General features: G+C 35.6%; 1 protein-coding gene across 2 annotated transcripts in view; it reads left to right on the top strand.

The window, feature by feature from the left end:
• Positions 1-22,220, top strand: part of CFHR2 (complement factor H related 2) — a 23,137-nt gene extending 917 nt beyond the window's left edge. Inside the window, exons 2-6 of one of the 2 annotated variants that reach the window (XM_040446624.1) lie at positions 1,973-2,167; positions 3,903-4,079; positions 20,576-20,758; positions 21,210-21,401; positions 21,635-22,220. In XM_040446624.1, coding sequence (XP_040302558.1) covers positions 1,973-2,167; positions 3,903-4,079; positions 20,576-20,758; positions 21,210-21,401; positions 21,635-21,651 — 764 coding nt within the window. In that variant the 3' untranslated portion in view covers positions 21,652-22,220. The remainder of the gene's footprint in view (positions 1-1,972; positions 2,168-3,902; positions 4,080-20,575; positions 20,759-21,209; positions 21,402-21,634) is intronic. The other variant, XM_040446625.1, reaches the window with a different exon arrangement.
• The last annotated feature ends 2,629 nt before the right edge of the window (positions 22,221-24,849 follow it).

Raw genomic sequence — 24,849 nt, 5'->3', positions numbered from 1 at the left:
AAAATATGAATTAATCAGTAACAATCAACACTTAATAGTAATTTCTTTCAATACAAAATGACACTTTTTGGTTGGGATAAAGTCATTCTAAAATATTTTGGATGTGAACAAGTAGGAAAGCCTGTGCTATTATTCACAATATGTGGATATTTAATTTTTAAAAACTACTTAAAACCTAAAAATATCTGTCTTTACAGAACAGAATAAGTATTTGTCCTAAGCTAGTAGTTTAGTAAAATAAAGTAATTGATGTTTTATTTGGAGAAAACTGCTATCCCAATTCACTCATGCGAAAGAACTTATTAAATCAGACATTTCAAATATATGCAGTTTACCATATTTCAATTATACCTTAATAAAGCTGTGGTAAGCAATTATAATCAATTTAATATTTCAACAAAATTAGCATTAAGACAATAAATTTTAATTTACATTTATGAGTCCACTGGTAAGTATTGAGTAAATAAATAAAAATTTTCAGAGCATTAACTGTAGCACTGATTTGTTTTCACCTTTGGAGTAATATATTTTCTAGAGTATATCTCTGAATGCAATCCTTATGTATTAAAAATTATATCTTATGACATAACAAATATAATTGGTAGCTTTTTAAGCTTGTCTTTAGAGAGCAATTTCTTTTTGTGTATTAGTTCTAATAGCTTTTTCTTGCATGTATAAAATCTTTAAGATTTTTATTTGTATAACTATATTTTTCTCCTTCCTTAACATCTTTATAAATTTTTCATTATGATATCTTTTTAAAGTCTCTGATTTCTTTTAAAAGCAAAGCCTCTTATTTCCAGATTATTGTAAATGAAATCTCTAATGTGCTTTAGGGTACTTCATTACAGCATTTGTGAGTAGGACATAAATCACTATGCTTTACTCCTGAATTTACTAGAATTTATTTTTGTAATTTGCCCCACACTGAGTTTTAGATGCTATTTAAGACTATATTCAGGCAACTTCCTTTCCTAGCAACAGAAATAAGAACAATACAACAAAGAGTCCTGTCCAATTTAAAACTATCCTCACTCAGTAACTCTTTTCTGAAAGTACCTTTAAGAAGAATGCCCTGTAAATTTGGGTTGTACCAATGTTTCTCAAAGGAGACATGAACCCGTTTGGTGGAAGCAGACTGTTTCATAGATAGAATACATCTTTGTGTGTTTAGTGGCACGGGTAGCATTGTGTTTCTGCAAGATTCCGATGCTGAAATCCTAACTCCCAGGACTTAAGAGTGACAGTATACAGAGACAGGGTCTTTAAAGGGGAAGTTAAGTTAAATCAAGGTCATTAGGGTGGGCCCTCACTCAATAAAACCGGTGTTCATATAAGAGGAGCAAATTAGGAAATTAGGACACAAAGAGAAGAAGATGTGAAGACACGGGGAAAGGAGACCATCTACAAACCAGGGAGAGATGCCACAGAAGAAACCAATCCTGCTGATACCAGATCTCGGACTTCTAGCTTCTAGAATTACAAGAAAATAAATTTCTGTTATTTAGGACACCCAGTTTATAATTATAATTTTATATGCATACATGCTTATATATCCTATGTATAATGTGTTGCCTAGAGTAGGAGAAGAGGGGTGGAAATGGCTAAGGTTTCTGAGGGGAGGTATGCATGAGACACAGGAAAGAAGAGACACCGGAAATGAGTGGAGAACTGCAAAGAGTTTGAGCATCCCACCAGAAGCAAAGTTCTTAGGCCTGGGAAGCTTAGTGGATAGACCTACTTTTATTCTTTTTCTCAGTGTTTGCTTTTTCTGTGTGATCTTAATCTTGGAAATACTTCTGAAGAACTCAAACAACGCATATACCTTTGTATTCTTAGTTATAGACTGCCCCAGCTCTTGAATCACAAATACAAGTGGAACAATTAACTTAAATAGAATCATAAAGTCATCAATGTGACTATTAAAATAGAATTACTCATTCATGTATGGTACTATTTTTTTTTTCTTAAGGAAGAACTTGTGGTTTTCCAGAAATAAAACATGGAAACATATATGATGAAGACAGATATAAACACAACTTCCCAGTTGCTCTGGGAAAGTATTTCTACTACTCGTGTGATCACAGCTTTGCATCTCCTTCACAATCACTCTGGACTAAAATAACCTGCACAGAGGAAGGATGGTCACCAACACCAAAGTGTATCAGTGAGTAAATACCCTGGTTATTATCTGGATGAATTATTTAGTGTGTTCAGTGAGTGGAGAAGTGGATGCCAGGGGGTAGATCACAGAATCACAGAACAATTAGACAATCACAGAATCAGGGGCTGGAGGAACCAATCAGCAAAGACAAGGTAGTCTTTTCTCCTTTTATAAGAAACTGTTTGTGGAAATCAAATCAGAAAAAAAACAAGATACAAACTTTTGTCTAAACCTTTTCATTTCATTTTAATTTAATTTAATTTAATTTAATTTAATTTAATTTAATTTTTTTTAAATATGAAATTTATTGTCAAATTGGTTTCCATACAACACCCGGTGCTCATCCCAACAGGTGCCCTCCTCAATACCCATCACCCACCCTCCCCTCCCTCCCACCCCCCATCAACCCTCAGTTTGTTCTGTTTTTAAGACTCTTATGTTTTGGCTCCCTCCCTCTCTAACCTCTTTTTTTTTCCTTGCTCTCCCCCATGGTCTTCTGTTAAGTTTCTCAGGGCTGGTTCAACATTCGCAAATCAATCAATGTGATACATCACATTAATAAAAGAAAAGATAAGAACCATATGATCTTGTCAATCGATGCAGAAAAAGCATTTGACAAAATTCAGCATCCTTTCTTAATAAAAACCCTCGAGAAAGTCAGGATAGAAGGAACATACTTAAACATCATAAAAGCCATTTATAAATCTTTTCATTTTATTAAAAAAAAATTTTTTTTCAACGTTTTTATTTATTTTTGGGACAGAGAGAGACAGAGCATGAATGGGGGAGGGACAGAGAGAGAGGGAGACACAGAATCGGAAACAGGCTCCAGGCTCCGAGCCATCAGCCCAGAGCCTGACGCTGGGCTCGAACTCATGGACCATGAGATCGTGACCTGGCTGAAGTCGGACGCTTAACCGACTGCACCACCCAGACGCCCCTAAATCTTTTCATTTTAAATACTGGTGGTCAATACTGTTAACTGCTAGTATTTAAACACACTCATTGGTAATTGTATGACTGTAGGTTTTCTCAAGAGAGTTTATTTTTATGTGTAATATCAGATTCAAAATGTGCTGTTTCTTTGAATATCCAAGAAGAATTTTACTATTATCCTTAATTTTGTGCTTTTTGTTAATCACATCTTTTTAAAAAAAATTATTTAACATTTACTTATTTTTGAGAGAGAGACAGAGACAGAATGTAAGCGGGAGAGGCACAGAGACAGAGGGAGACACAGAATCTGAGGCAGGCTCCAGGCTCTGAGCTGTCCACGCAGAGCCCCACACAGGGCTTATTAACAAACCACAAGATCATGACCTGAACTGAAGTTGGACTGAGCCACCCAGGCACCCCTCACATCTTTGTTTTATAAAATTACATCTGCCTTCCTCTCTCAATGAGCACAGAGAAAAGCAGAGTCATGAAGAAGACACAGTCATCAAAGAGAAAAGCAAAAAAGGCACAGGAGATAAAAGTCATCTCCTCCTTCAGGAAGCAATTTAGACAATCAAATGAGAAACCAAAACTAACTTTTCTGATATCTAAAGGAATTTTACAAGTGTAGAGTGTTTTATATATACACATGATGATTGATGACGTTACATATTAATATTTTTAACTTGCATGAACTCATTTTTAAGAAACGAATTTTTGTGTGTGGTTTCTCTTTTGAAGCCTGCAAAATATAATATTCCTTCATTGCAAGATTTATATTAGTTACCTTTTGGGTCTTTAGGACAGTGCTTTTTCCCTTGGGTGGAAAATGGTCATTCTGCCTCTTCGGGACAAACACACCAGGAAGGTGACACTGCGAAAATTGTCTGTGATACAGATTATCGCCTTTTAAATAATCAGAGCAACATCACATGTACAGAGAGTGGCTGGTCCATCCCTCCTAAATGCAGTTCGACAGGTAGGTCTTCTGGGATCCTGTATTCTTTTTTATTTTAGAAAGAAGTAACATCATGAAACATATGCAGTGTTGCTGTTGTTGCTATTTTTGCCTTTTTAGTTTTAGGGTTTCCGTTGTGTCTGAGTAGATATGAAAGTCTCTGGATAATCCTAGAAAATCATTTTGTCTTTACATGAATTCAATGTCGGCAATACTGGGAAACACTGGTCAAGAGCATAATGAAAATTTTCGAAAGATACTTTAATGTTTTAGTGACACAAATTTAACGTTTATAATGAAATTATCCAAAATCAGTTGACACAACATGAGAATAAATTCGATTTTGCAAGGTGTAATAGTTAAAATTCCACATGTGCAAAATCTTATTGCTGGGAAATCTTACTGCTAAATGCTAGTTGGCATTTATCTTTTTTGGCAAATGCTAAATTTACATCATTTAAAGAGAAGCACCAATGTATTGATAATTTCCACATGGTTAGAACTTTGTACTTCTGAAATTTAGGTTTCCAGGGTATAACTTACAACATAGAAATCTCCTTCATAAAAAAAAAATGTCAAAAATAGGAATATATTGGAGCTGAAGTTGAGTTGGAGTTTCTCATACTTTTAATGGAAACAAAACAGTTGCTGAATGTGAATAAGGGTCTCAGAAATAATAAGATTCCTAAAGCATTGTCAAAGACTCTAAGGGAACAGTGTCTATTCTAGCCCTACTTATTTTCCCATTCATCATTAATTCATCTAATCAATATTAATTGTGAACATTTATATGCCAAGCACTACCAAAACTGTTGGAGATCAATACTCTACAAGAGTCAGTATCTCTTTATTCATAGACTATTATGTCAAGTGGAAAACCAGGAGTAATAATAATAATAATTTTAAAAATAGAAAAATAGAAAGTTAAAGATTAAAAGTCATGTACATTATAAAATATAATATTAATAGTGACCTGAGGAAGGGCACATTTTACGTATGATAGTTTTCGAATCTTTTCCGACCTTCAGGATGGCATCTGGAGAGGTTAAATAGCATTAAGGCATCAAAAGATTTGGACTCATTGAAGCAAAGCAAGGAGGCCAATGTGGCTGGCCCATGATGAGGCAAAGTGTTGGATTAATTAATTTAAAAGTTATAGGCTATAATATATATTGCAGATTTTAGTCTGTGTGCAATTAGAAGCCCCGGGAGATTTTAAGCAGGCAAGTGTCACAAAATGAGTTTCAAACAAGATCATTATGATTGCTATTTTGAAAATGAATCTGGAGTGATTAAGAAGAGAAAGGAGGAGGGCCAGTTAGGAGAATCTAGATGTGGCATGTTCTGGGGTACGATACAATGGAGAAAAGAAGTATTTTTCTGGGGCTTTAGTTTATGTTATTTGCAATGTAGAAAAAGAATTGGACTGTCTGATACAGGCTGAATATTATAATATGTTAACTATACCTTTAAACAAATAGAAAACAAAAAAAAAATGAGAAGAATCTTAAACTCCAGGGGAGAAAAAAATATATATCTTTTTATGGAAATAAACAATATGTATACAAGGCGGGTCTGACAACTTGTTCACACACAGAAAAACTCTGAAAATAAAACCACAATGAAATCTCATTCTTGGTGGAATGATAATTATCAAAAACACAAGCGATAACAAATGTTGGCCAGGATGTGGAGAAAAGGGAAACTTATGTACTGTTGGGAATGTAAATTAGTATAGCTGCTATGGAAAAGAGTATGGAGTTTCCTCAAAAAATTAAACGTCGAAATACCATATGATCCAGTAATTCCACTACTGGGTATATATCCAAAGGAAATGAAGTTATGATCTTGAAGAGATGTCTGTACCCCCATGTTCATACCAACAGTATTTATAACTTTCAAGAGGTAGGAGTTATGTAAATTTCTACTCATGGATGAATGAATAAAGAAAATGTGACATATAATGGAGCATTATTCACCCACAAAAAAGAAGGAAATCCTGCCATTTGCAACAATATGCATGGACCTTGAGGGCATTGTGCTATGTGAACTAAGTTAAATAGAGAAACACAAATACTCTATGATCTCGTGCATAGGTAGAATCTAAAAAAGCCAAACTCATAGAGACAGAAAGAATGGTGGTTGCCAGGGATGGGGGGTTGAGGGAAATGGGGAGATGTTGGTCAAGGTGTACAAACTTCCAGTTAGGAGATGAATTGGTTCTGGAGATCTAATGGATAGCATGGTGACTCTAGGCTCAGCACAGAGCCTGATGTGGGGCTTGATCCCACAACTGTGAGATCATGACCGGAGGCAAAAATCAAGACTTGGACACTCAGCCAACTGAGCCAGCCAGGTGCCCCAAGAAAAAGAATTTAAAAGCATAAATATAATAAAAATGGCTTTTACGTTTATTTTTATTACCTATAGCTGCCCAATAGTGACCTTTACCATTGTGCTCTATGTCTTCATTTAGCTTCAGGTTACTGTCCGATGTCCTTATACTTCAGCCCTCAGCATTTCTTGGAGGTCATGTCTACTTGTAACAAATTCTCTTAGCTTTTGTTTATTGGAGAATGTCTTCATTTCTCCTTCAGTCTCGAAGGAGACGATTAAAATTTCACCAATGAATTCTTTCTTTCCTCAGAATCACACAAGTGTTGATATTACATATTGTGCTGCTTCTTAGATATATAGGATATTTTGTATATAATACCTACTAATTTCACATAATATAGCAATACATTAAAAGAAGCAAATCAAAGTATGGTTTATGATAATACTTTTCAAAGGTGGCACAGTTTCAAAGGTGACACTCTGACAAGGTCAGTTGTCAGTGATGGGGTTTTGGCGTGATGCTAGGGTTTGGAGCTGACGGCCAAGAAAGAATTCTTGAAGACATCTTTGGTGCAAAAAGGTGATTTTATGAAAGCACCAGGACAGGACCCTTGGGCAGAAAGAGCTGCACTGGGGTTGTGATGGGTAATTGATTATATACCGTCAGGTTGGGAGGGGATTATGGATAGAGTAAGTCTCTAAGTTATTTTGGAAGCAAGGTTTCCAAGACCTTGAGGGGCTAGGTGTTGTCAGGAAAATGCTTTTTATTACCTTTTAGTAAAACCTCAGTCATGAGACCCTTCAGATGTATATCAGGAGGCCATAAGCTTGGAGTATGGTTGCCAGAATATACCTTGGGGGAGTTGAGATAAAGGAAGTTTCCAAAGGAATTTTTATATTTTAAAGAAGACTTATAGGTTCCTGGGGGGTCAGGATAATGTTAAGCCAATATTCCCTTTTGCCCCTAGCAAAGTGTCATCGTCAAGGCAGCTGGGCTCCCAGAGCGAGGTCACTCTGCCTGTTTCAAGGACTTGTGAATAGGCTGTAGGCAGTAAAGGAATTTAATTTTTCATTTGCCTTAGTTTCCCATGTCACACGGCAAGCACTTAACCCCCTTTCCTTTGTTCTCAGGTAGCCAGGAGTGTCCGAGGAATATCACTCATATTCTACTTGGCTGGGGGTGGGGTGGGGGTGGGGTGGGGGTGGCAGTGGTGGTGGTAGCTTGTACTTTGCCCTCAGCTTGCGTTATGCTCCCTCATCAGTCAGGAGTGGATGGTATATAGAAAGGAAACAAAGGGAGATGAGAAAACTAGCTTTATTTTAACTGTGCAAAAGCAAATTGTAAAGCTGATATTTTCAGTTATCATATATGCCTTTTACCTTACGTCCACTGAGGATAAGTCTTATTGTAATCCTAACTGAAATTTGCTATTCAACTCGTATGATAATCTTTTCTATTATGATGTGTAAGTTTTTTCCACACCACCAAGCAATTATCTGACACCAGGAAGGTGTCCTACTGTTCAACTCAATTCTGACACTACCTACCTGGAGATAGCATAAAATCCCACAGATTAAGGGCTCAGTCCTACAAGACTGCCTCCATTCCCTTCACAAGCCAATTGCTAGTTCAGTGTGTCTGCTGTACTTCTAACCAAATAGCTATAAATCAGAGGTTCCTATGACCTTCTCTGATTCAATTAATTTACTGGAGCAGTTCACAGAATTAAAAAAAAAAAAAACAGAACAAAACCCATTTTGTTTACTAGGTTACTAGTTTATTACAAAAAGCTATTACAGGAATAGCCAGATGAGAGATGCACAGGGCGAGATATGTGGTAAGGGGTGGGGAGCTCCCACGCCCTCTCTGAGTTCACCACCCTCCTGGCACCTCCATGTGCTCTCCATCCCAGAAGCTCTCAAAACCCTGTCCGTTTGGATTATTATGGAGGCTTCATTACATAGGCAGGGTTGATTAAATCATTGGCTATTGGCAATTGATTCAACCTGCAGCCCCTCTCCTCTCCCTGGGGGGCAGGATGGTAGGACTGCTAGTTCCAACTCTCTAAAGACAGGGCTGACTCCTTGGGCAACCAGCCCCCATCCTTGGTATTTACAAAAGACACCTCATTTACATAACTAAAGATACCTTTATCACACTCATCACTTAGGAAATTCCAATCATTTAGGAATTGGCTTAACATTAGGAGCTCTATGCCAGATGTGGGGTCAAAAACTAAATATATATTTGTTATAAATCATATCACAACTATTAACATGTGGCAAGTAAATTGGAATTGTGCATATTGGTAGCATAATATCTCACAGCTCTTTTTTGTTTGCTTAAAGAAATTTTCTTCTATTTGTGTTTATAAGAATTTTGTTTATTATATTTTCTTTTTTGACCAAATAGTTGTTGTATTGTATTCAATTATCACCTTATCTGCATCCGTTAAGATGTTTAATCACTAACATTCTTTCTCTGGGCTTGCAAGTTTGTACTCTGCTGGTTTAGAAGGTAGGTCATAAGATATAATGCCTTCACCAGGGACAAATCAATATTTCCTTTTACTGGAAGTTGATGGTAAATCTGTTATCTTGGGCATCTCATGTCATTGAGCTAACAGGCGTAGAAGTGGATTATGTACACAGGCTGGGGATACTGAATTGAATTGCGGCAGGGTTATTGTTTACTACTATGTGATGAGAGCGGGGAAATTATATTTGAATGCATAAAATTCTGAGGCTCTCCCTTTACACTTACTCCTTTATCATGGCAAAGCCAAACTGACCCACTTCAAAACAACCAATCTTGGATCTTTTGCTGCAACGATGTGCTGGAACTTCTCTGTCTGACTCCTGGCCTTCTACAAAGGCTCTCTTATCTAGGCGTAATTGTTGAAATTGGCGTTCTCTAGGGGATCCTAGACTGACTGAGAGGAGCTGGCTGCTTCAGGCTGCTTCAGGGTCCAGAGCCAGGGCCAAAGTCTGTGTACCTATTACTCTACACATGGGTGGGTGAGACTCCTCCCAAGTCCCTTGGCAGGTGGTGCTGGTTACAGGGTCAAAGTCAAATGGGTCTGTAGCCCAGTTCTCAGGGTTATGGAGCTGTTTCTGCAATTCCAGCTGGGGTGATGGTTGGTAAGTTGGCTGCCTGGGTGAAGGCTATCTTTTCAAACAGCTCTCCTTGTTCTTAGACTGCACCAGGGTTTCACAGTCTCCTACCTGGATCTGTATCTCCCAAAAAAGACACTTTGCCTGTAGATAGATGCCATATTGTAATTACTGGGAGGAGGGATTTATGAGGAATCTCTTTTCGTCCATCTTGCCGATGTCACTCATTCCTTGTGCTATTTTTGTTTTTATGTCTTAGTTTCTTTCTGTTCTGTCTGGAGCTTCTTGTTATTTGGCTTGATTTTTCTCATAATTTCATATATGTTCACTTTTTATTTAGACAGATTGCTTTGGCTTTTTTCTTCTAGTCATTACATCACTTAAACATTTTTTTGACAACTATATGTTTAGTTTCCACATGCTCATTTTAAAAATCATCTTTCTTCAGGTATGAATTATATACAATATGATTGACACATATGTGTGTGCAGGCTAATGATTTGACAAATGTTTACATGTATATAGCCACAATCCCTATCAAGCTAGAGACAATTTTGGAATGTTTCCACAAAACACTTTAGGTTTTGGCAATTATGGTTGGTCTATTTTTTTTTTTTAAATTTAAATGTTTATTTATGTATTTATTTATTTTGTTTTTGAGAGAGAGAGAGAGAGAGAGAGAGAGAGAGAGAGAGGCAGAGGGGCAGAGAGAGAGGGAGACACAGAATCTGAAGCAGGCTCCAGGCTCTGAGCTGTCAGCATAGAGCCCGATGCCAGGCTTGAACCCACAAACTGTGAGATTATGAGCTGAGCCAAAACCAAGAGTTGGACACCTAACCGACTAAGCCATCCAGGCACTCCTGCTGACCATTGGTATATATTCTTTTGTGAAATGTTGAATTTCCCCCCAATTTTAATTGGATAGTTTGTTCTATAATTCACTTGTAATAGTTCTTTAAATAGTTGGGATATAATTCCTTTATCAGATATGTAATTTGCAAATATCTTCTCGCATTCTGTGGCTTATCTTTTGTGTTTCTAACAGTTTATTTTCAGGAACAGATTTTTAGCCTGTGATGAAATCCAGACTGGCCATTTTTTTTGAAGTCTTTATTTAAATTCTAGTTAGTTAACATATAGTGTAATATTGGTTTCAGGAGTAGAATTTAGTGATTCATCAACTACATATAACACCCAGTGCTCATCACAAATGCCCTCCTTCGTACCCATCACTCATTTAGCCCAATTTCTACCTGTCTCCCCTCCAGCAACCCTCAATTTGTTCTCTATTGTTAAGAGTCTCTTATGGTTTGCCTCCTTCTCTCTTTTTTTCCTTGCCCTATGTTCATCTGTATTGTTTTTCAAATTCCACATATGAATGAAATCATGTATTTGTTTTTCTCTGATTGACTTATTTCACATAGCATAATACTGTCTAGCTCTATCCACATCCTTGCAAATGGCAAGATTTCATTATTTTTGATGGCTGAGTAATATTGCATTGTGTACACACACACACACACACACACACACATATACATACATATATATATATATATATATATATATATATATATATAAAACCTCCTCTTTATTAATCAGTTGATGGATGTTTGGGCTCTTTTCATAATTCAGCTATTGTTGATAATGCTGCTATAAATATTGGGGTACATGTGCCTCTTTGAATCAGTATTTTGTATCCTTTGGGTAAATAACTCATAGTGCAATTGCTAGATTGTAGGGTAGTTCTATTTTTAATGTTTTGAGGAACCTCCATACTGTTTGTATTCCCACTAACAGTGTAAGAGGGATCCTCTTTCTTCACATCTGCTGCCAACATCTGTTGTTTCCTGTGTTGTTAATTTTAGGCATTTTGACAGACATGAAGTGATATCTCATTGAGGTTTTGATTTGTGTTTCCCCGATGATGAGCGGTGTTGAGCATCTTTTCATGTGTCTGTGGGCCATCTGGATGTCTTCTTTGGAAAAATGTCTATTCATGTCTTCTGCCTATTTCTTAACTGGACTATTTGTTTTTTTTGGGTGTTGAGTTTGATAAGTTCTTTATAGATTTTGGATACTAACCCTTATCTGATATGTCATTTGCAAATATCTTCTCCCATTTCATCGGTTGCCTTTTAGTTTTGTTGATTATTTCCTTCGCTATATAGAAACGTTATCTTGACATCCCAATAGTTCATTTTTGCTTTAGTTTCCAGACATGGAAAGTTAAAGAGGTTGCTGCCTGTGTTCTCCTCTAAAATTTTGATGATTTCCTGTCTCCCATTTAGGTCTTTCATCCATTTTGAATTTATTTTTGTGTACAGTGTAAGAAAGTGGTCCAGTTTCATTCTTCTGCATGTTGCTGTCCAGTTTTCCCAACAACATGTGTTGAAAAGACTATCTTTTTTCCATTAGATATTACTTCTCGCTTTGTTGAAGATTATTTGACCATAGAATTGTGGGTCCATTTCTGGGTTTTCTATTCTATTCCATTGATCTATGTGTTGTTTTTGTGCTAGTACCACACTGTCTTGATGATACAGCTTGATGACTATAGCTTGAAATCCAGAAAGGTGATGTCTCCAGCTTTTCTTTTTTTTTCAAGATTGCTTTGGCTATTCAGGGTCTTTTGTGGTTCCATACAAATTTTAGGGTTGTTTCCTGTAGTTCTGTGAAAAATTCTCTGGTATTTTGATAGGGATTGCATTAAGTGTGTAGTTGCTTTGGGTAGTTTGGACATTTTAACAATGTTTGTTCTTCCAATCTATGAGCATGGAATGCTTTTCCATTTATTTGTGTCCTTTTCAATTTCTTTCATAAATGTTCTATAGTTTTCAGAGTATAGAACTTTTATTACCTCTTTGGTTAGGTTTATTCCTAGGTACCTTATGGTGTTTGGTGCAGTTGTAAATGTGATCAATTCCTTGATTTCTCTTTCTGCTGCTTTATTATTGGTGTATAGAAATACGACAGATTTCTGTATGTTGATTTTGTATCCTGGGATGTTGCTGAGTTTGTGTATCAGTTCTAGAAATTTTTTGTTGGAGTCTTGCAGGTTTTATATATAGAATATCATGTCACCTGCAAATAGTAAAAGTTTGACTTGTTCCTTGCTAATTTGGTTGCCTTTTATTTCTTGTCATTGTCTGATTGATGAAGCTAAGACTCCCAGTACTATGTTAAATGACAATGGTGAGAGTAGACAGCCCTGTCTTGTTCTTGACCTTAGTGGAAAAGCTCTAAATTTTTCCCTATTGATGATGATATTAGCTTTCATATACAGCCTTTATGATATTGAGGTACATTCCTCCATCCCTGTTTTGTTGAGGGTTTTTATCAAGAATGAATGCTGTATTTTCCTCTATCTTGCTGTATTTTGTCAAATGCTTTTTCTGCATCCGTTGAGAAGATCATATGGTTATTATCCTTTCTTTTATTAATGTGGTATATCGCACTGATTGATTTGTGAATATTGAACCAGCCCTGCAGCCCAGGAATAAATCACACATGAGCATGGTGAATAATTATTTTAATGTTCTGTTGCATCATTCTATTTGCTGGTATCTTGTTGAGAATATTTGCATCCATGCTCATCAGGGATATTGGCCTGTAATTCTCCTTTTTAGTGGGGTCTTTGGTTTTGGAATCAAGATAATGCTGGCCTTGTAGAATGAGTTTGGAAGTTAGTTGTCTTTCTGTTTCTATTTTTTGGAACAATTTGATAAGAATAGGTATTAACTCTTTGAATGTCTGGTAGAATTCTCCTGTGAAGTCATCTGGACTTTATGTTTGTTGGGAGATTTTTGATTACTGATTCAATTTCTTTGGTGATTATGGGTCTTTTCAAATTTTGTATTTCTTCCTGTTTCAGTTTTGGTAATTTATATGTTTCTAACAATTTATCCATTTCTTCCAAATTGCTCAATTTGTTGAAACATAAGTTTTCATACTATTCTCTTATAACTATTAATATTTATGTGGTGTTGGTTGTCATCTCTCCTCCTTCATTCATGATTTTATTTATTTGGGTCTTTTCTCTTTTCTTCTTGATAAGCCTGGCTATGGGTTTATCAGTTTTACTAATTATTTCAAAGAATGAGCTCCTAGTTTCATTGATCCGTTCTGTTTTGTTTGTTTTGTTTGTTTCTATGATCATTTATTTCTGCTCTAATCTTTACTATTTCCCTTTTTCTGCTCCTTTACTCTTTATGTGCTGTTCTTTTTCTAGCTCCTTTAGGTGTAAGGTTAGGTTGTGTATTTGAGACTTTTCTTACTTCTTGCTTCCTTCTGATGACCACTTTTGGTGTATCCCAAAGGTTCTGGACTATCATGCCTTCATTTGCATTTGCTTCATGTATTTTTTAATTTCTTTTTTAATTTCCTGGTTAACCCATTCATGTTTAGTAGGATGTTCTTTAACCTCCATGTATTTGTGGTCTTTCCAATTTTTTTCTTGTGGTTGATTTCAAGTTTCATAGTGTTGTGTTCTGAAGATATGTATAGAATGATCTCAATCTTTTTCTACTTGTTGAGGGCTGATTTGTGACCCAATATGTAACCTATTCTGGAGAATGTTCTATGTACACTTGAGCAGAATGTGTATTCTGCTGCTTTAGGATGAAATGTTTTGAATAAATCTGTTAAGTCCATCTGGACCAGTGTGTCATTCAAAGTCATTGTTTCCTCATTGATTTTCTGCTTAAATGATCTGTCCATTTCTATTAGTAGGGTGTTGAAGTCCCCTACTATTATTGTATTATTATCAATGAGTTTCTTTATGTTTGTGATGAATTGATTTATATACTTGGGTGCTTTCAAGTTGAGGGTATAAACAATTACAATTGTTAGATCATCTTTTTGGATAGGCCCTTTGTTATGATATATATAGTGCCCTTCTTCACCTCTTGTTACAGTCTTTGGTTCAAAATCTAGTTTGTCTGATATAAGTAAGGCTTCTCTGACTTTCTTCTCTGGCTTTCTTCCATTAGCATGATAGATTGTTCTATCTGCAGGTGTGTTTAGGTCTAAAATGAGTCTCTTGTAGGCAGCATATTGATGGGTCTTGTTTTTTATCCATTCTGGTACCCTATTTCTTTTGGTTGGAGCATTTAGTGCATTTACCTTCAGAGTGATTATCGATAGATATGAATGTGTCATTCATATGAGATATGAGTGTCATTGTGTTACCTATGAAGTTGATGTTTCTGGAGATTTTGTCTGTTCCTTTCTATCTTTGTTGCTTGTGGTCTTTCTTTCCCACTCAAAGAGTCTCCTTTAATATTTCTTGCAGGGCTGGTTTAGTGGTCATGAATTTCTTTAGTTTTTGTTTGTCTGGGAAACTCTTTATCTCTCTTTCTATTCTGAATAACAGCCTTGCTGGACAAAGTGTTCTTGGCTGTGCATTTTTCCCATTCAGCATGTTGAATATATCATGACATTCCTTTGTGGCCTGCCAAATTTCTTTGGAGAGATCTGCTGTTAACTTTATTTGTCTTCCCTTGTAGGTTAGGAATTTCTTTTCCCTTGCCGATTTCAGGTTTCTTTCCTTATCTCTGTATTTTGCAAATTTTACTACAATATGTCTTGATGTTATCCTGCTTTTGTTGATTTTGATGGGAGTTCTGTGCCTCCTGGATTTGGATCTCTTTTTCCTTCCTCAGAATAGGGAAATTTTCAGCTATAATTTGCTCAAATTAACTTTCTGTCCCTTTTATCCTCTCTTCTTTCAGGACTCTTATGATATGAATATTATTATGCTTTATGGAATTGTTGAGTTCCCTAAGTCTACATTCATGGTCTAATATTTTTCTTCCCCTCTTTTCAGTTTCATTATTTTCTACAGTTTTATCTTCTATATCACTTATTTGTTTCTGTTTCTTCCATCCTTGTGTTCATTACATTCCGTCAGTTTAGCATCTTGGTTATAGCATTTTTAAATTTCTTCCTGACTAGTTTAATCAAGTATGTAATTTGCAAACATTTTTTTCACATTTTATGTCTTATCTTTTGAGTTTAAAATAGTTTATTTACAGGAACATATGCCTTAACTTTCAATGAAATACAAGTTGATCAATTTTTTAATTTTTTTATTTTGTGGTCTACATAGGACATTTTTTCCAACTTCAAAGTTGCAAAGATTTATCATATTTTTTTTTACAGAAAGTTTACGTATGTACTTTTACATTCATGTCTGTGATTGATTTTCAGGTATTTTGTGTATGGAATAGGGTTCATCTTTTTTTCTTTTTTTCTCATCCAGATTTTCAGTTGTTTTACCCACTTTGCTGGGAGTGGTATCATTTTACTCACTGAATATCTTGTCATATTTGTCAAAGTCCACTGAATATAGGAGAAGTGTGTTTGTGTCAATTTCTGTACTTTTAGTCTTTTGCACTAATATTTATATTTATTCTCATAGCTTTATGCCCTTCCTTGATTACTGTGGTGCGAGTCCTCCAATTTGTTCTTAATTGTGGAAGGCAGAATAATGGCCTCCCCAGTGGTGCCCAATGAGTTAGTATTGTTTAATCCTCTGAATATATGGGTTTCTTTTGTAGCAGCAGTAGAAAACTAACATTAATTTTTAAAACTGTTTTTGCTTTTCTAGCTGTTTTCCATTTTCTCTGAGTTTTTTTTTTTCATTTTCTTTGAGTTTTAACATCACCTTGTCAGTTTCTACAGAAAGTCTACTTTATATATATGTATGTATGTACACTTGACACACAATGTTACATTAGTTTTAAGAGTACAACTAAGTGATTTAACAAGATTATACATTGTGCTATGTTCACAAGTATAGCTATCATCTGTCACATTACATTATTTTCACAGTGTCATTGACTGTATTCCTTATGCTTTGCCTTTTATTCCTGTGACTTACTTATTCCATAACCAGAGGCATGTGTGTATTTCCCTCTCTCCTTTATCCTTTTTACCCAACCTCCCACTCCTCTTCCCTCTGGCAACCATCAGTTTGTCCTCTTTGTTTATAGTTCTGATTCTGCTTTTTGTTTGTTAATCTTTTTTTTTTTTTTTTTTTTTTTTTTAGATTCTGGTTATGAGTGTAATAGTATTGTAATTGTCTTTCTTAGTCTGATTTATTTCACATAGCGTAATACCCTTTAGGTCCATACATGTTGCCTCAAATGAAATATGTCCAAGTCTTAATTAAAGTAAATAAATTCTTGATTTAGCCTTTAAGGAATTGACTACTTGTATCTATTTTACTAAGGGCCAAAATTACAATTCAAAAACAGGATGACTATAAACCAAACTCTGATGTCAAATAATCTTTTTAAAATAATTTTCTTGTGGTTTATAAATTCATTTAAGGTTTATATAATTTATAATATTTATTTTACTAAACTCAAAGAGAAGATTATATCATTCCATATTTATTATTTATTATTTCATATCCAAAGTTTAGAGAACATATTAAAGATAAAATATGTTGCTATAAATATGTAGTGTAGTAGTTCTTATGGAATATCTTTAAAATACAAATAAAATGATGGTACTTAAAATCCAGTTTTTTTTTCAGACTGAACTAAGTAATATAGTATATTTGTTTTATAAAATGTCCAGATTAAAAGAACAGTTGGAATCATGGAAAATTCTCCTATCATAAGTATTAAGAGAGTTATTTCCTGAGGAATAAGTGTATTAGAGATACTTTAAGTACATTTGACAGCCCAAGAAATTCCACTTTGAGACATGAAATAGGCAGCTGGTGTGTGATCATAGAATGTGATATAAATTTGGGCTTCTTCAACATGTGGATTATATTTCAAGATAGATTACTAGCTGAGCTTATCCAGGGAATTACTGTATACCTAAAAAGAAGTCTGAGAACTTGGTCATAGGACACACTAATATTTAGAGTTCAGGAAATAAAGGGAGCCAACTAAGGAGATATTATATTAGCCACTTGTAGTTTTTCAAATCAACCTTTGCCTGCCACATATATTTTCCAGTCTTTTACTTTGAGCCCACCTATGTTACCATGTTTGAAGTGAGTTTCTTTTAGATGCCATACAGTTGGGTCTTGTTTATATGTCCACTTTACCATTTTCAGTCTTTTAACTGAAGTATTTAAACCATTTATATTTAAAGTCATTATTGATCGATGGGGCACTATGTAAGCCATTTTCTTGTTTGTTTTGTGTGTGTTTCCTGTGTCTCTAATTCCTGTTTTCTTGACTTCCCTGTGGATTTTTTGGAACATTTTAATTCATTTTATTTTGATATATCTATATTGTTTTTGAGCATATCTCTTTGTATAGTTTTATGAGTGTTGCTGTAGATATTAAGATGCACATATATAGCTTATCATTCTGCCTGGTATTGACATCTTATCACATCAAGTGAAATGTAGAAACCTTGCTTCCATATAGGTCCACTTACTCTCCCCACATTAAAGTTCTTAAGAATTTCCAGTGCATACATCATCATGTGATATAGTTTTGCTCAAATATCAAATAATATCAAATGATGTAATTTTGTACAAACACCAAACATAGTTTAACCAACTAATTAGGAGAAAGATAGTCTGTTATATTTCCCCTATTTTTACTAATTCCATTGTTTTCCCTTCATTCCAAAATTTTAATTCCAAAGAATTCTTAATTCTTAATTCTTCTTCCCTTCATTTCAAAGTCTTCCAAGGACAAGTCTGCTGAAGACAAATTCTCTGTTTTCCTTTATCTCAGAATGTCTTCATTTCTCCCTTAAATCCTACAGAATAGTATCACTGGGTATAGAATTTGGGGTTGACAGTTCTTCCTGGGTCCATGGTCACAGATGAGTACCCCACTGATATTTGAGTCCTTTCTCTCCCAAAGGTTTGCATAATTTCTATCTAGCTGCTTTTGGTATTTTTTACCCCTTTTCTTAATAGTTTTCAGCAGTTTGATTATGATGTATCTTGGCATAAATTTCTTTGGGTTCAACGTATTTGGAGACTTCTCAACTTTGTTGGTATATATGTTTATGTCTTATGACCAATTTGGGAAATTTTCAGCCATTATTTTTTGAAATATTTTTTCATCTCCAATCCCTTCCTCTTTCTTTTTCTCAGTATCTACTCTTTGCTATCTTCCCGCAGGTCCCTGAAGCTCTGTCCATTTTTTTTTTGTTTGCTTCTTTTCAGTCTACTTCCAAAATGAATAATTTGTATTGCTGTATATTCAAGTTTATTTATCCTTCTTGCATCTGCAATCTATTACTGAGCCCATCCAGTGAGTTTATTTTTTACTTTTTATTTTATTTTAAAAAATATTTTTTTTGAGTTTGGATTTTTTTATTTTTTTTAAATATGAAATTTATTGTCAAATTGGCTTCCATACAACACCCAGTGCTCATCCCAAAAGGTGCCCTCCTCAATATCCATCACCCACCCTCCCCTCCTTCCCACCCCCCATCAACTCTCAGTTTGTTCTCAGTTTTTAAGAGTCTCTTATGCTTTGGCTCTCTCCCTCTCTAACCTTTTTTTTTTCCTTCCCCTCCCCCATGGACTTCTGTTAAGTTTCTCAGAAACTCCAGGAAGTAGCGACAGCTAACGAACAGATCAAAAACGATTTAAGCAATATAACAGAAAATGAATTTAAAATAATAGTCATAAAATTAATCACTGGGCTTGAAAAAAGTACAGAGGACAGCAGAGAATCTATTGCTACAGAGATCAAGGGACTAAGAAACAGTCAGGAGGAGCTAAAAAATGCTATAAATGAGGTGCAAAATAAAATGGAGGTGACCACAGCTTGGATTGAAAAAATATTTTAATGTTTATTGTTTATTTTTGAGAGAGAGAGAGAGAGAAAGAGGGAGAGATAGAGAGACAGAATGTGAGTGGGGGAGGGGAAGAGAGAGAGGGAGACACAAGATCCAAAGCAAGCTCCAGGCTCTGGGCTGTCAGCACAGAGCCAGATGTAAGACTGGAGCTCACGAGAACCGTGAGGTCATGATATGAGCCAAAGTCAGACGCTTCACCGATGGAGCCACTCAGGCGCCTCCATCCAGTGAGTTTAAAAAAGAATTCTGTTATATTTTTAGTTCTGTAATTCCTCTATATTTTTATTGCTTTATTGAATTTTTAAAAACCATTGTCAATTCCAATATCTGTGTCATATCAGTATGTTTTTCTGTTGATTTTCTTTTCTCTTTTGAGATTCTCCTGGTCCTTGCTTTGACGAATGATTTTCAATTGTATTCTGGACATTTGGGGTATTATGTTTCAAAATTCTGCATTTTATTGAAATATTTTATTTATTAGGTCCTCTCTACCATCATGCAGGGTACAAGTTCAGGCTTCTCACTTGGCCTCCACTGACACCATGGGAAGGGGAGGGGTATCCTATTCCCTAGGAGTGTGGGTAGAAGTCTAGGCTCCTTACTTGGCCTTCGCTGATCAAGATGGAGAAAGGGGTGGTTTTAGGTTTCTTCTGTGGTGTTTCTCGGAAATAATTCAGGTATTGTAAGAAATGTCTCTGTCTTGCTAGGCCTAGGCAATGTCTTATGTTGGTTTTTACAATATGTTCAGGATTTTTAGTCATACTTAGCAGAAGGAATACACAGAAATGTTTTTCCCTCATCATGTCCAGACTAGGAAGCCAGCAGTTCCCTTTCACATTATACAAATTTGTAATTCTTTGAATTTTATCAAAGGGATAGATATTTATTTTGTAATAAAATGGAAAAAATCAATAAAAAATGACTAGAGATCCAATAGACATTACAATATGTTGTATATGTTTTTAAAAAAGGACATTTCTTCATCTAAGTTACCTAGTTTTTAGCATACATTCTCTAAAAAAAGCATTTTTTAATACTGAAATAATGCAAAGGAGACATATTTGTTAATGTTTTATGCATGCTTTCATGTGAGGTGAAAGGAAGGGCTTAAAAGTGGAACCGTCATTTTAAGTGATTAAAATTGCTTTAATGAATCATTTATGTCATCAGAAATCAGAAGTGTTGATATTACATACTGAACTATATTTTTATTGCTTTATTTTAACCTGTGTTTTCCTTTGGTCTTTCAATAAATCAAACAACGTTTTTTTTAGACCCTAAAAGAAAATGTGGGCCTCCTCCACCTATCGACAATGGAGACATTACCTCATTCCCATTATCAACGTATGCTCCAGGATCATTAGTTGAGTACCAATGCCAGTCCTTCTATGAACTTCAGGGAAACAAGAATATAATATGTAGTCATGGACAGTGGTCAGAACCACCAAAGTGCTTGGGTAAATATTTTAACATCCTCATAGATCCTGGGTAATGAATATGATGTATTTGTAGAATTTGTAGAATTTTCATGGATTAACAAGCAACCGTTCTGTTGAATGACTGACTACCAAATATTAACATGTGAGAAAATAAAGTTGGAAAAATTCTTGTTCAAGCAATAACAGCAACAAAAGATCTTTAATCAAAGCTCTTCCTGTGATAACTGACATTTTGTATCTTAGATTATAATATTTAATTATTACACATTAAACACAGCACCTCATTTTTATATCCTGAATTGTTTAAAATGATTTAAATCTACATGATGGATTTTCAGTGAGTTGGCTTGGAAAGGTTTGAGAATGAAGCCCTAGACGAATGTAGAATATTCTACTTGAAAGTCTGAGATTCTGTGGAAAATATTTGTATGCTAATTAATGTTTTATGTTCATTTTTTTATACTTTCAGATGCATGTGTGATATCAGAAGAAGTCATGGATAAACATAACATACAGTTACGATGGAGACATGAAAAAAAATTTTATTCTAAAACAGGAGATATTATTGAATTTGTATGTAAAAGTGGATATCATAAAAAGACACCACATCACACATTTCGAATAACCTGTCAGGAAGGGAAACTGGAATATCCCACTTGTGTAAAAAACAATGGCTAAGGGGCGCCTGGGTGGCGCAGTCGGTTAAGCGTCCGACTTCAGCCAGGTCACGATCTCGCGGTCCGGGAGTTCGAGCCCCGCGTCGGGCTCTTGGCTGATGGCTCAGAGCCTGGAGCCTGTTTCCGATTCTGTGTCTCCCTCTCTCTCTCTGCCCCTCCCCTGTTCATGCTCTGTCTCTCTCTGTCCCAAAAATAAATAAACGTTGAAAAAAAAATTTAAAAAACAATGGCTAAAATGCAGTCCTAAAATTAAAATATGTACATTTATTCTGAATTTTTCATTATGAATCCAGTTCTTCTCAGTTATTGTTTCAACTATTGCTTAACCAATTTTTATTCATAAATCAGAATTTGTGTTAAATAATATGTGGTTGCTATAATCTGAGAGTCAAGTGAATCATTTCTTAAAAGCACTACATTATAATTTGGTGAACCAAAATGCTGTGTCCTATTCATGAAATATATGTGGCAAGAAGTTAGATGAGATCACTTCAGTGCCTGCTTCTATCCATCTTTCTCCTATCTCAAAGATTTCTCCACAACTCTTGAGAATGCCTGAAGTTCTCCATTTCAGAGGCAATGGGGAAAAATGCACCCATCTTCAAAATAATATTACTTCACAAACCTATAGAAGCCTATATCATATCTATGTTAGTAATAAGATGTAAGTAGTTATCATTTACTTTTGCTTATCGATAAATGGATATATATGCCAAAAAATGATGAAATGCATGTCTCCTACAAGATGTCTCTCTAGCAAATGTAATAATTCAAACAAATCATAAAGAGGAATTTGAATCTAATTAGGTACATAACTATTATAACATGACATTAACAGAGATTTTAAAAGTCCAATAACAAGTATAGATGCACACACACACACACACACACACACACACGCACACTATGCTTTGAACACTGAATAAATGTTTATAGAACAAAGGTTGGCAGGAAGTAGAACTATTTATAATAACTATAATTAAATTCAGATTATCTCTAAATTCTCCAATTTAGAAGATTTATTCTCCAATTTTTCTATCTTTAACATATATTACCTTTGAACCATAAGATATGCTATTTTAAAATAAAGATATGTAGAAAGTAAGACAATACACTTTGAGAACCATAAAGACCTCTTGGGTGATGATCTTCAGATCGAAAAACATTTTCATGATTTTGTTGTAATAGGCGGCTTTGGAAACATTCAACAATAAGAGTCTAAACTATGATTTTTAGGGCTGCCTGGGTGGCTCAGTCGGTTAAACATCTAACTTTGGCTTAGGTCATGATCTCGTAGTCTGCTCTGTGAGTTCGAGCTCGGCATCAGGCTCTGTGCTGACAGCTCACAGCCTGGAGCCTGCTTCAGATTCTGTGTCTCCCTCTCTCTCTGCTCCTCCCCAGCTCACGCTCTGTCTCTGTCTCTCAAAAATAAATGTTAAAAAAAAAATTAAAAAAAATTTAAACTATGATTTTTATGTTCATTTCAAACAATAGTTAAAATCAGTTGATTGAACATTTTAAATTTCTCCAAAATACAACTTTAAAATAAAAATAAAGATATACATAATTAAGATAAAAACATTTTAAGGTGATATCTTGTAACTTTGCATTGCATCAAATCTAGTTGCATTCTTAACTTTTAAGAATTAACACATGAATCACTGTGTAATCATAACCTACTTTAAAAACCTATGTAAATGACAGCCATGTATTTCCTACTTAATACATTTAAGTCTCATCTAACCACCACAGAGAAACTAAAAATTTGTTGCAAATACACTTATTTTACAAAAGTTGTTTTTTTTTTTCAACGTTTATTTATTTTTGGGACAGAGAGAGACAGAGCATGAACGGGGGAGGGGCAGAGAGAGAGGGAGACACAGCATCGGAAACAGGCTCCAGGCTCTGAGCCATCAGCCCAGAGCCCGACGCGGGGCTCGAACTCACGGACCGCGAGATCGTGACCTGGCTGAAGTCCGACGCTTAACCGACTGCGCCACCCAGGCGCCCCACAAAAGTTGTTTTTTTGATGTTTATGTAGTAAATCTAATCATAATTCCTTCATTTACTTTCGAATTAACAAAGACTTTATCCTCATCATCTTTGTGGCTTTTCCATAAATCTAAAATTATTCCAAACCAAAAGCTTTATATAAATCATAATAATATTTTAAATATTTCCTTTGGACATTTAATTTTACATTAACTGAATTTAAAACAACTGTGATAATATAAAAAAATGCATTCAATCTCCTAAAACAATTTCCTTTGGAAAATCTTACTTTCACATGTATAAGGATTGGCTATTTAATGCTTTTTTTCTTTGGAATCACATACATTAAAAAGTAATCAAATTACTAAAGGGCTCACTCTTAATTTTGTTCATAGCACAGTTAGTATTAATAGATTCACGATGTCAATTTCTAAGATTTTGGTGAGTGATTATATTTATACAATTAACTGTGGAACACCTGTGCTACTTTTTAATATTGATCATAGTCCATATTTATGAGCAACCCAAGCTGGTTACAAGAGCAAAGACACTAAGAAAGGCAATAATCTTTTTCAAGAGATGATTTTTTTTTTCTGTAAGGATTTCAAAATATTTTTTGTTTAAATTCCGGTTCACATGCCACGTGATATTAGTTTCAGGTGTACTATATAACGATTCAACACTTCCATACAACACGTGGTGCTCATCACAACAAGTGCACTCCTTGGCCCCCGTCAACCTATTTCAACCATCCTCCCCACCACCTCCGCTCTGGTAACCTTCAGTTTGTTCTCTATAGTGAAGAGTCTGTTTCTTTGTTTCCCAGGCTCTCTCTTTTTTCCCCGGGGCTGCAAGAAGCCCAGGACCTCAGCAGGCATTGGGTCTTACATGGGGGCTAATTGTTGCCCAGTTCACTGGACGTCTCAGAGCGATTTTGGGGCGGTTGGCTCTCTCCACCCTTGAGGCTAGATTGTTGAGCAAGGACCCTAACTCTACCGGTCTCGAGGGCCCCAGCTCCAAATGGAGTGTGTGTACTTGGTATGCAAGCGCCGGTCAGATCAGGGTAGCCAGGGATTTGTACAGAGCAAGGGTCCTGTGAAGCCAGGTCACAAGAGCAGACCACTGGAAGTACCTGGCATTTGCCTAATTCCAGGCCTTAACCTATTCAAAGGCTGGTATTTTCCCTAAAGGCAGGTCTAGAGAAAGCTGGAATGCTTTATCAGGGCAGGCTGGCTGGGATGGCCAGGGGCTCTCTCATAAGACACACCTGGGAGCCTTGATTACTGGGGAATCCCAGGATCCCATTAGGCAGCCAGACCAAGAAGGGGCTGACAGTTTAAGATAGAGCCTCAAGTATTTTTAGGGGGTGAGTGAGCTCTATCCTGTAGGCTACAGGTATTTGGGGACCAGCTTAAGTTCCACAGCCATGAGGGCCCCAAC

This window comes from Herpailurus yagouaroundi, unplaced genomic scaffold (genome assembly GCF_014898765.1).
Source record: "Herpailurus yagouaroundi ecotype Mexico unplaced genomic scaffold, PumYag 195, whole genome shotgun sequence".
Lineage (NCBI taxonomy): Eukaryota > Metazoa > Chordata > Mammalia > Carnivora > Felidae > Herpailurus > Herpailurus yagouaroundi.
Note: the sequence above shows the minus strand (reverse complement) of the source record. Positions and strands in the feature narration are given on the sequence as shown.